This window comes from Gymnodraco acuticeps, unplaced genomic scaffold, assembly GCF_902827175.1.
Source record: "Gymnodraco acuticeps unplaced genomic scaffold, fGymAcu1.1, whole genome shotgun sequence".
Lineage (NCBI taxonomy): Eukaryota > Metazoa > Chordata > Actinopteri > Perciformes > Bathydraconidae > Gymnodraco > Gymnodraco acuticeps.
The window spans coordinates 2,651,181-2,663,134 of NW_022990699.1; the positions used below are offsets into that span (position 1 = coordinate 2,651,181).

At 40.8% G+C, this 11,954-nt stretch overlaps 1 protein-coding gene across 3 annotated transcripts; it reads left to right on the forward strand.

Moving 5' to 3' along the window:
• The first annotated feature begins 2,334 nt into the window (after positions 1 to 2,334).
• Positions 2,335 to 11,639, forward strand: LOC117555787. 3 transcript variants are annotated; one of them, XM_034230752.1, is made up of 6 exons: positions 2,335 to 2,682; positions 4,231 to 4,305; positions 4,738 to 4,809; positions 6,896 to 7,042; positions 7,658 to 7,837; positions 11,460 to 11,639. In XM_034230752.1, exons 1-5 carry the CDS (start codon positions 2,622 to 2,624, stop codon positions 7,795 to 7,797), a joined length of 495 nt encoding a protein of 164 aa, XP_034086643.1. In that variant the 5' UTR covers positions 2,335 to 2,621; the 3' UTR covers positions 7,798 to 7,837; positions 11,460 to 11,639. The 3 variants fall into 3 exon arrangements, with proteins under 3 accessions (XP_034086643.1, XP_034086642.1, XP_034086644.1); XM_034230751.1 differs by having other exon boundaries at positions 7,678 to 7,837; XM_034230753.1 differs by lacking the exon at positions 11,460 to 11,639 and adding an exon at positions 8,690 to 8,774.
• Positions 11,640 to 11,954: the final 315 nt, after the last annotated feature.

Genomic DNA, 11,954 nt, shown 5'->3' on the forward strand with positions numbered 1-11,954 from the left:
TGTAGTTCCTTTATAGCATAACGTTAGCATTTTGCTTCTTGCGACTAGATTTATGCTTCGAAAATTATAAAAAGTAGGATAGACATGTGGATATTATCCGGCTGAACAAAACGTGATCCGTCTCTTAAATGTGTGTCAACCACAGACCTTATTTCGAGCTATTTTCCAAAATCCTATGGAGAAATTGCATTGCGTTTTTGACGAAGGAACCGGAAGGAGTTTACATCCGGGTTTTAGGATGCGTCACTGCGGTTCTCTATAGCCGCGGGAAGTAGGGGTGCTGGAGGCGGGGCTGCGAATGGTGTATATTTGAAAAACTCAATGTTACTGTTGTTGAAATCTCTCTCTTTTTTGTCCGCACCCCCTAAATAAAATGATTTTTCCCAGTTCCCGCAGCTATGCTCTTGCATGACGAGTCTGGATCTCTGGATCTGCTACGGTTACGGCTCTGAGTCCGCACGAGTCTGCAGGAAGTTTCACTGATCCGCGTCCACTCCCCTGAGCCAAATGATAACTTCTGGCAGCTATCCTACTTGCTAAAGGCTAGGCAGATGGACTGGGGTACGTTGGAATGTGACTTTACATGTTATAAGGAGAGGAACTAGTGACGCAATTTGTAGTTTTAATTTGTACGTCACAAGGTGTAGGACTCAAAGGACTCGGGTTAATCGAGAGGGGAGACTCGTCACGACCAGCTCATTACTAGGATCCGGGTTAATGATCCGGATGAATCAGGACTCACCCATCTCATACGCCACACCTCCAAGGAGCCTGCGTTGTGAAGTGCCAAATAACTAGCGCTTAGTCCGCTAGCTCAATGCTAACATATAATGGAAAACGTAATTGACGCGCTAACTGAAATTAGCATTTATATCTCGGTAATGTTTGACAACAGTCAACATGCTTAAAATAAACAAACGTCATTAATTTCCTGTGCTCTGTGGAAATGAACGCATGACTGCTATTATTGATGAATTAATATTATCTGTAAATGTATTTCATCCAGCTGAACGAGGATAATTAGCTCCTTCCAAAAAGGGACAAACACCTCACTGACTTCTTCCTCGTTTTCCCTCTGTGTTTTTTTACTTCGGCACTTCCTACAAAAGACAAATCGTTAATTCCTAGTCCTTTTTTTCCTGATAAAGAACTTATATTTGTAATATTACATATCAGTAAACAGAGGAAATCATCGTTAAAAACCGTGCTAAAAATGTAAGACTTACCACTGCAGTCCGTCGACGTTTGAGTGTTTCTCCAGTTCCATCCTCTTTTTGCAGAGTTTGCATTTCATTTTTCCTTGAAGCAACTCCCTTTTCATTAGCCATTCAATCACATTTTGTTAAAGTCTGTCTTCCGTCAATAAGACTGAGTATTTTCGTGTGCAGTGTCATGATAACCTAAAACCATACTAACACCCAGCGTAGTTCAAGATGTGCTGCCGCTGGGCCAGACCGGGACGTGGAAGCGCAACGAACCAGTGTTGCCAACTCCATAGCTGTCCGAAAAGTCGCCAGAAGTGGCTAAATGACGTCATCGCCTAATTTGCATATCATGTAATGGCGGCTGTAGGCAAAAAACGTTCCCAACCCTTCAAGGATCAAAACTTGAAACCACCGGAGTTAAATCCAGACGACAGTAGATCAGAAATGTCTTTGCCTTTTGAGTATGTTTTGGGGTTTTAACATGACAGTTTGGCATAGAAATCCCCCTTACAATAAAGGCAGTATGCCCGTGTGTCATCTCCAATAAATGGCTTCAACCATCCTTTATACTCAGGGTTTGATTCCCACTCCTTTCTGTATTTTTGAGAATACAATTTAGACTGTGCCATGATGTTTAGCTTGTCACAGAGAGGCACACACACAGTGGACGAGGTGATTGAGTGACTGAGGCTGTGTGAGGCAAAGTAAAGCAAAGGCAGTTATTTATTATAGTGTGAAAGTGAGTGAAGAAACATTTACATTCAACATTTAAATCCCGCTCAAAACCAGGACGGCTTGGCAGTTGGCGCATGCGCAATTCATTTGCAGTCTCGACGCGGGGGAGTGTGGTTGTCTCCTCTCTGCTCTGACTGCAGCAGCAGCTCTGCTGCGGCCAGGCAACTGTCAGTCTGAGCGCCTGTGAGTACTATGGGAGGGAGGCGGGGCTCACGGCAGCACCGGCTCGTTAACTGCAGAACAATGTGAGTCTCCAAACACCAGAAAAGTCGCTAATAACACCATTATAAATCGCTAGATTAGTCGTTAGTCGCTTTTGACACAAATAAGTCGCCGGAGGGTTTGGAAATCCGCCAAATTTAACGAGAAAATCGCCAAGTTGACAACACTGCAACGAACTCCGCGGAGCGCCCTAGCACCCTGATCGTCCTTTCTTGTTCACACGATTCACACCAATAGTTTTGATATTTTTAATCAGGTATTTGATCTTCCTTGTTAAATTGACCAATCACAGCTTCTGTAGCTTTACTGATATACAATTAAAATATTAAAACCGTAATAAAGTGTTAATGCACTGCAAATCGGGATCCGGCTGGAGCACTACGCAAGACACGCCCCAACGTACATCTCGGCTAGTGAGCGTGACACGTGAGTTCATCCTCTTCACGCTTGGAACTCAAAATGAAGATGAGGAGAAGCAAACGCAAGAACATCGGGCCCCCCAGGCGTTTTTTGTCAGAATGTAAGTACATGAGTTGAAATCATTTGTTGAGGTTGCTAGCTAAACCATAAGGACCGTCCGTGACACAGGTGTTACATGACATTCAAATGTTCTGGAAAGTTCCTTATACAGATTTAGACTTGTTTTTATCTCATGAAGTCCAGTGACACAACCTGAACAGTCTGGTGATGTCCATGTGCCTGGCTAACACATGTGACAGAACTAGCTGCATTTCAGAAGCTTGTTTTTTGTTGCTAAAGGTACAATTCAAGCCATTTAAGAATTAAAATGCTTACATAACATGTCCTTTGTTACATTTAAACTGTTAACATTTCTTGATCAAATTGATATGAAACAAATGAGATAAATATTGCTGTGACACTAATGTCACATCGGGACATTAACCTTAAACTTTCACAGTAAATCGGGAGTGACACATATATCACAATTAGAAATATGATTATGATCTGCTCAGTTAATTTAGCTGATTCAATTATATTTAGTTAATATATTCCTTATTCTTCAATTCAAAGAATGTTCAAACTAATTTAAACCAAAAAATCAATTAATTAAAGGTGGGGTAGGTAAGTTTCAGAAACCGGCTCGAGATACACTTTTTGTTATATTCCATGGAATGCTCTTAACATCCCGATAGCAATGAATATCTTAAGTGCTTTGACAAAAAATCCATTAAAAAAAGTCATCTGTGGAAGCCGTAATACTGTAAAAATCCGGCCCGGCTAAACGGATTGGATTGCCGCCCTGTCTGTCAGCCTTCCATCTCGTGCATGCACAAATGTATCTCGTGCCCTCATTGGGCGTGCCGTAATTGGGCGTGTATTGCGCGTTCATGTGTGTTGGAGGAGGTGCTCTGTAAGGAAGTCTGAAGGAAGGGGCGGATTATTTTCGGCTGTGTACTTTCAAATTTTAGTGCACTCGAGCCGGTTTCTGAAATGTACCTACCCCACCTTTAAGTTATAAATAAGAGTTACTTTACCATTAAAGCCCAATGTGACATTGTCAGAAATGTGGTCTATTTAGTCTAAATGATGTTCCCCTTAATTTTCCCAAAAGTAGAAATGGGTCTGGGTTCTTATGGGTTAAATTAGTTAAATTGTCAAATTAACTCTGAAATATGCCAATTACGAAGGTTTAACCTTTTATCTTAACTCTTAAATAAGTAAATGACATTAGGGCGAAAGTATTTTATTTGAACACAGCATTGGGCGATATGTGATGAAAATATAGTTAAACAGTACATTCATGAAAATTGAAATGATTGGTTTAGAACCATTAAATCTACATCTGTGGATAAATTGTTTGGAAATGATAATCAGATAGTTATACACAATTTCCATTTTTTTATCCTGAATAAAAATTCCAAATGTCATTATATTCTAACATGCATGCAAGAGTGCCTTTTCAGATATCCGGTTTTGAAAGAGTTCCCATAAAGTTATAGTATAGCTGCAAAAAAATACAAAAAAATAAATATGAATCAGAAAACGCATACTTCCGTATAGTAATGCTAGCCCTCTACATCAACAACTCTTTCTGTGCTCCATAAAGTTACAGCTGCCAAAGATTCGGCTGGCCAGCCTGAGTTGGAACAGCCCAGCTCCCACACTGTGGCAGAGGAAACGAGTAAGTGTTTGCTTTAAAATGTTAAGCATACTTTAAGGATCCACTCAGTATCAGATGGTGTACCATTACAAAGGAATAGTTGCTTAGCAGATACCAGTAAAAAACGACTTTTCTATGTAAACGTATTGTGGATTAAAGATGTCACATGCACAAAGTGAAGCCCCTTGTTATCTCCTGTGTTGAGGAGATTCTTCCACTGTGCTTTGCCATACCTTTGTTGGTGGTAGAAGTCAGGGTGGGCAGATAGTGGTTTAGCCGACAGGCAGGTTTGTTTGTGTCTAACATGCTGCTGCTAAATTGCGACCACTACTGAAACTGAATTTGGCATTTTGGACCTTTACTCAATTTCAAATATTCCCTATCGATATACAGTATGTACCATTTTGTCAACACTATTTCTAATTTATGAACTTTCTGTCTCCCCTCTTAAAGCTGTAGTGCACTGCAGTGATGGGTCTGACTCGGATTCAACCACAGGACCGCAGTCTACTGTCACAGCATCAAGTAAATGTTAGGTTGTGTAGTTAATAGGGATGTAACGATACTAAAAACTCACGGTATGATAATATCGCGATAACAAGTCCACGGTACGGTATTTATCGCGATATTGAATCATAAAGAAAAAAAATGTAAACATTTTTTGGGAATTTTTATTTTTTATTTTAAAATGTTTTACTAAAAAAAACAGTAAAACTCACTTAGTCACTCACCCAGCATCATCAGACAGGTTTTTAGGAATATGAGCATGTCCACATTTCCAGGTAGAAGCTGGGATGTTTGGGTGTTTACAATATCCCCTGCTGTGGAAAGAACTCTCTCGCTTGGTACTGATGTTGCTGGGACAGCAGTGGTCGCGTTAACCGAATATTTTTTTTAACAATGACGGAAAAATCTGAAAGCAGTCTGTCATTTTGACAGATTAGAACAAACTCGGAACAGCGCCAAAGTTTCCCCGCAGCGAGGCTCTGGTGTTATGCCGTGTTATGCATGCCCCCCAAAAGGAAATGATATAGTTTCCAAACCGTACTTTGCCGTACAGATCATTGAAATGTCTGGGAGTTTTTGCTTTACGCTGTGCCGTGAGGTGCATGCATATCGCGGTGGGCATGCAATGTACTAGAGCCCATTTGACTTCTGTGTGGTTGAGTGCATATTACAAGTTGAAGTTATTTTTTGCGATTACTTGTGAATAGGGGTGCACCGAATGGGAAATTCTTGGCCGAAACCGATACCGAAAATAGGAAACAGTTGGCCGAAAACCGAATGCCGAAAGGCCGAAAATGATTAATAGAAATATATATATATAATGTATACATTTTTTACCAATGTTGTTCAGCTACCTGATTATGGAAATAGACATGATTATGGCAAAACTTAACTTAAATAATAATCACTATTATGGGTCCATAAAACATTTATTCAGCACTTTTGAATGCATACAGTACATTTATATATGTCATGTATTATTGCTAAAAAACATTATATCGCAGTCTTAGTGTCGCCAACTCGTTTCTAATATGCAAAGACAACAAATGCGTCTATGATGTATTTTCGATCAGACGAGATCTCTCTCCCCCGTCTGTGTGCGAGGGGGCGGGGCAGTTTACACACACGCAGCTGCTACATGCAGCGGAGCACACTGCGGAGATGGCGGAGAGAACGCGCTCCGAGGTGTGGTTAAACTTTACCCGTCTCGATGTGGAGAATACTCGTTACCATAAGTGCAATAAGAGTTTAGCATGTAAGCACGAGCAATTTGTCTAAACATTTAGCAAAAGTGCACCGCATGCAGACGGAGGAATGTACCGGGTTCGACCGTCTTTCTAGCAGCTCTGTAGCTCCATCCACGAGTAACGTTTCCACGTCAGGTGTTATGTATGCTAGCAGCAACACACGGAGTTAACTACATGATACAAACATGGGTTAATGATTAGAGGAAACTGAGGTATTTAGTTTGTTAAAATTTCAGCTATTCTGTTTACAGTCTGTCATCAGATTATTTAATACGATTTGTTAAAGGCTCAGGGCAATCTCGATGACAAAGGTCAATGTCCCCCCCCCCCCCCCTGTGAGCCAGCCGCGAGCATGGTCGCCGCGTCTTTATTACGTCATCACAACAACACGTTAGGTTACCAACGTAAGCCTGTTCTGACATTCGGTGATATTTTTTCGGTGCTAAAACCCTTTCGGCCGAAAGCCGAAAGGGCCTTTTTAACCATTTTCGGCCGATAATTTTCGGTGGCCGAATATTCGGTGCATCCCTACTTGTGAAGTCAGAATCAATGATCTTACAGTTGCCTTGAAGTGAATATAGTACTATTTTGTAATGTATTATCATAGGTTTTGCAGTGTTTAAATGCAGTTGCAAGTCCCAATATAGAATTCAACAGTGTCTGTTAAATGTGATCAATGACATGTGTGCAACTTTACGACAAGACAGGCGGTCCTAGATCTGTAATTTTGACATTTTATTGTACATTTTTTGAAAACACTAAACAAAGACATGGAACCACAATCTGCCTATACATACTATTTGTGGAATAACTACAGAAAAGAGAATGTTATATTTTTGCCGTTTTTGTCATTACAGATAGTTCTGCAGCTCCCACAGCCATAGCAGCTCTGAAGTGCAGAAACAGATATAATAATGCCTTAAAAATAAGGCGAGATGTTTTAAAGGACAAATTATTAAGTGTTGAAAGCGAAAGGGACTATCTGAGGATACAGCTGGCTGAGGGTAAGCAAATCAATAATGATTAAATAATGATTTATTGGTATCTGATAGCTTTTGAGAAAGAAAAAAAAACAGGGACATACACCAAGCCCTACAACATTTCTCATCACAGTCCATGAGGCCATACATGCTTTCAGATGACTAGTTGCATCAGCGATTCAGTCATTTCACTGCAAACATATCATGACAAGCATATAGGACGGACACCACCAAATGGTGGGGTGGAGCTTGACAGAACAGGCTCCAGCTCACTTCTCTCACTTATCAACCGACAGTGGAGGGTTGGATTGAGAGGGAAAGAACAGTCACTTGTTAAAATATGTTGAGTTTGTTTGTTGGGGGGCAAACTTGGAACAGTCATATCACATGCCCCATTTGAACTAGAGTCATGAAAATGATCTCACATATTCCGTAAATCCTAAAGAACAAATGGTCTCAGTTACCTAAAATTTCAAGTCATGATATTTTTCACTATTTCAAATTTAGTGTAAAACACTAGGAATTGTCACCGATCTGCGTGAAACTCTGAACACACAATATAAGGTTTAAAGATGTTTGTAATTGTTCTGACCCTTAGTGGTAACAATAGTTATGTTCTAATCCTCTTGTTTAATTCAGCTTTGGCTCTTCTAAAAAAGGCCATAGACAAAATGGGGTCAGGCAACTCCTCTTCATCCTCCTCCTCCAGTTCCTCATCCTCTTCGTCAGAAAGAGGGAAGAAGAGGAAGAAGAACAAAGACAGCAAGAAGAAAAGATGAAAAAAAGCGAAGAAGGCAAAAGGAAAGACTGCAAAGAGAGGTACGTTGGCCACCTACACAGTGTCTGACTTGGGAAGTAAGGAGGTAGGACTACAGTGAATTATGTGACAGACTGACCATTGCTCAGTGTAGAAGGAACAGCTAGTGAACAGGGCTAACCTGCATTAGCAGGTGCTGTCAGACTTTGTGTTCATACTGAAAACACTCAACTCAAACGGATTTGCACATGCACATTAAACTTAATTAGTGGGGGAGTGTCGCTACATGCCTTAGCTTATTATCATTAAGAGAAAGAATGCAGTCTGGTGGTGAAGTACAGTTGTACAATTTATTTTACAGCTCAATAAATACTTTTAGTATGCATTAAGTCTTTAATTTCAACAAATATTCAAGTTGGGGTTGGGCGATGTGTACCCAACTGGACATTGACGATGTCCGCTGCGGCAGTGCTTGATCAGCTCCCGGGCCACAACTCAAACTAAACTCTGCGCTTCATTTACCAATGCTTTTTAGTTATTTCTGCTTTAATACGTGTTAAAAATAAAGGAGTCAGCGGTTTAACTATTATACATCGACCTCAGCTTATCCTCTCACTTTATGGCTGTTTAAAGTAATGTGGGTACTACAGTCAACTGTTCCGACACGGAAACTCTACCCGATCTTGTGGGGCAGGGAGGGGAGGGGCGCCTTTTAACTCATGATGTGATGATGGTCAGGTATCCAACGGCGATGGCTGTCATACATGGCTGATGCACGATGACATCAGCCCAACCCTAACTAGAGTAAAGTGTAGCCAGTCCAGCATCATCTTCTGGTTGTTTTCGTGTTTTTAAGTGTATTATTACATTTACAGGCGTCTGTAGATCAGATGTTTCACTTTTGTCTTGTGCAGGATACGTAGGAGAAGGGAAAAGAGGTGTCATTCGTGCTATGTACTCCGAGCAGCCTCACCCTGGGTTCTGCCAACACATTCTCACTCCCAACTCGGCCTATGTTGACGTTATGTCTGGGTCCCTGTCGTCACTTTCCAACGCAAGGGGGGCCCTTTAGCGTCGAGTTTCAACTATCAGGGAGTCCCATTGACTTGCATAGAGCTCCCTGAACGTTGGTAATAGACGAGTTGGGATCACGGCGAAATGCTCTCCGCAGATCCATTCTCACAGCGTTTATCAACCTTTTTCTAACTCAATATCAAGCCACACTTATTGTGTTTACTTCTTTATTTTAATTGAATAATGTCAGACTTTTGTTGCCGTCAGTTAGGGGGAGAGTTTCTCTAGGTCAGGGATGGGCAAATGGCGGCCCGGGGGTGCGTTTGTGTGTATTGTGTTTGTTTCCCGGGGAAACACTCACAAGAAACACCGGCTGTTTTTATGCCTGCTGTGACGTTAAGTTACCGCTTGTAATCATGCCTTTACAAGCCTAAAAGTTGTGTTTATCATCTGAATTTGGTGAAACAAGTTTAATATTCTAAAAACCAAGACTTCGTTTATTTGAAATCAGATGAAAACAAACTGTCTTAGCTAGATTCAAGTTAGACAACTAATGTCTGGGTTAGTGTTCATGACTTCATGTTTATGTCATCTTAATGTTTAATCCTAATGCACACGCATTTTCCGTGCTTTCCAATCGTTTAAAAATAGTTTTATTCCACTGTTAAATAACCTGTTCAATACAAACATGCCAATTAAATAACATTTCTGTGAACTGATATTTGTTTAGTGAGCTTATTAGAGGATGTTCCCTGAAAGATTGTAAAATGTCAATGAAGATGTCAGACTTAATTTGTTAATAATTACATACAATACATGGAATTTGTGTGCGTGTGTGTTCCAAGTGAATCTGCGGCCCCCTGGTGGCCAGTACATACATTATGTGGCCCCCACCACCATCCAAGTTACCCATCCCTGCTCTAGGTCGTCCTCAGACGAGCCCTTCATGGTCGCTTCCAGTCATCCCGGTTCTCCATACATCTGGCCAGTTCATTGGTACTTTGTGCTCCTGCGTCATTCTTGAGTACGTCCACGTATGTTGGTGTGGGACGTCCTCGTGGTAGAGTAGGGGCTCAGAATACTGAAATCTGTATTGTTTCATCGTTTTTTCCTTCTAATTTTGTATTATTTTCTAAACCACACATTGTTATTTACTCAACAATAAGACACAATTATCCTTGTGTTTATTTGTTTGATTCTATAATGTCGGACTTTTGGTGGGAGCAGCTCATAGTAGTTGCTTTAGAGAATTTTACACCCGGAAGTAAGTATTCTCTCCGCTTTGCTTGACAGTCTATGTACAAACCCCTTGATTAGTCCTAGTTGATATTGAGTTAGAAAAAGGTTGATAAACGCTGTGAGAATGGATCTGCAGAGAGCATTTAGCCGTGATCCCAACTAGTCTATTACCAACGTTCAGGGAGCTCTATGCAAGTCAATGGGACTCCCTGATAGTTGAAACTCGACGCTAAAGGGCCCCCCTTGCGTTGGAAAGTGACGACAGGGACCCTGACATAACGTCAACATAGGCCGAGTTGGGAGTGAGAATGTGTTGGTTCTGCAGCCATTTTTGCTCAACGGACGCTGGGATTTTTGAGTAGGAGGTACCTGGTGTTAAGGCCCCGATATTGAAATCACAGCATTGTTTTTTGCGTTCAAAATGAAAAACAGGCTTTAATAGAAATGTAACATTAAAGAACACTAAAGGGACTTTCACATAGGACAAGCAGGTTCTAATCCATTCATTGTCTATGTTTTTGCCGGTGCTAGAGCTGGTCAGTGCTGCACTAAGGTTGAACAAGTTTTATCTTGAGCGCAGCGCTCGGGTGTCCCGTCACATCGCGCGTCAAATAGTAAGGCGCCTTGAGACCCAGTTTGCCTCTCTTTCCGTGTCTCAAACCGGCATCTTAATTTTTCATACGCTCGACAAACCTTTGTTCTGCGCTCCATATAAGTAGGCTTATAATGATTCTATTTGTGATACTAAATATAGCCTATAATGTTAAACAGAACATGCTGTGATATCGCTGTGTTTCCAAACAACTCCATCTCTGTTGGTCTCTGCACGCTTACACTAACCTGTAGCGCCAGAATTGTCTAAATAAACGGGGAGAGCAGCTTCTCCAAACTGTTCCATTTAAAGGCTGCTGAGACATCGGATAAATGAGGATGCCAGGCTAAAACTTGGCAATATTGCTGCTGCGTTATAAATGAGAAACGGGGCAATGTCGATGTAGCGTTAAATCCACATTGTTCTGTTCAATTCTCACTGTGTGCAGTGACCTCACTCCCCCCAACCCTCCTGCGTGCTCGCCGCCGTGCACTTCGATCGTCTTATCAGTTATCTCTATTAAACATGATTGGACGATCTAAAAGTAGAGCTGATTGCCCAAACCTAACTTCTGTATATAATGGTACACACCCCAAACACAATACTAACATTTAAACAGTACTTTGAGCAAAGCTACACGACTAGTAATAATTTACACTACACCAATTGATTACACTATTTTGTATGTAAGGATTACACTACCACTATATAACACTAGTACAAGAATATTATCAATACTAATAAACCCATATCCAACTGCACTACGGACATCATTAGGATAGGCAACAACAAAGTACTGTTGTTAAATAGTTAAATATTTGTCTTTTTTTCTGTTTCAGTCCTCCTGACCCCAGAAGAGGCCATAACCGTGTTTTGGAGGCTGTGAAAAAGGGGTCGAAGTTCAATGAAGGACTTTTACCCATATATCCAAGGGGGAAGTGAAGAATGGATGTTTTTTTGTTTCAACAGGCCATTTATTTTATTTCTTTAAAATATTGACGCTCTCTATTGATTTTTGATTTGCCCATAATTGAAGTGCAGAAGAGTGCAGCTTTTGGTTTTGTTTTATAAAAGTTTTTATTTTTTTGTAATGTTCCTATAGTTAACAATATAATCATATATGACATTTTTCAAAACGTTAAAAAAGTTGTTTGAATAAAAATGTAAACTTCAGTGGCTGTAGATCCGTCATTGTCATCAACAGTGTTTGTTTGTTTGTTTGTTTGTTTGTTTGTTAAACTGCTTAACTAATGGTAAGATAATGGTGAGGAAATCACTAGTGGAGCCTCGCAGCGCCGAAACCGTGCCGTGCCACACTAATTGCAGCGCATAGG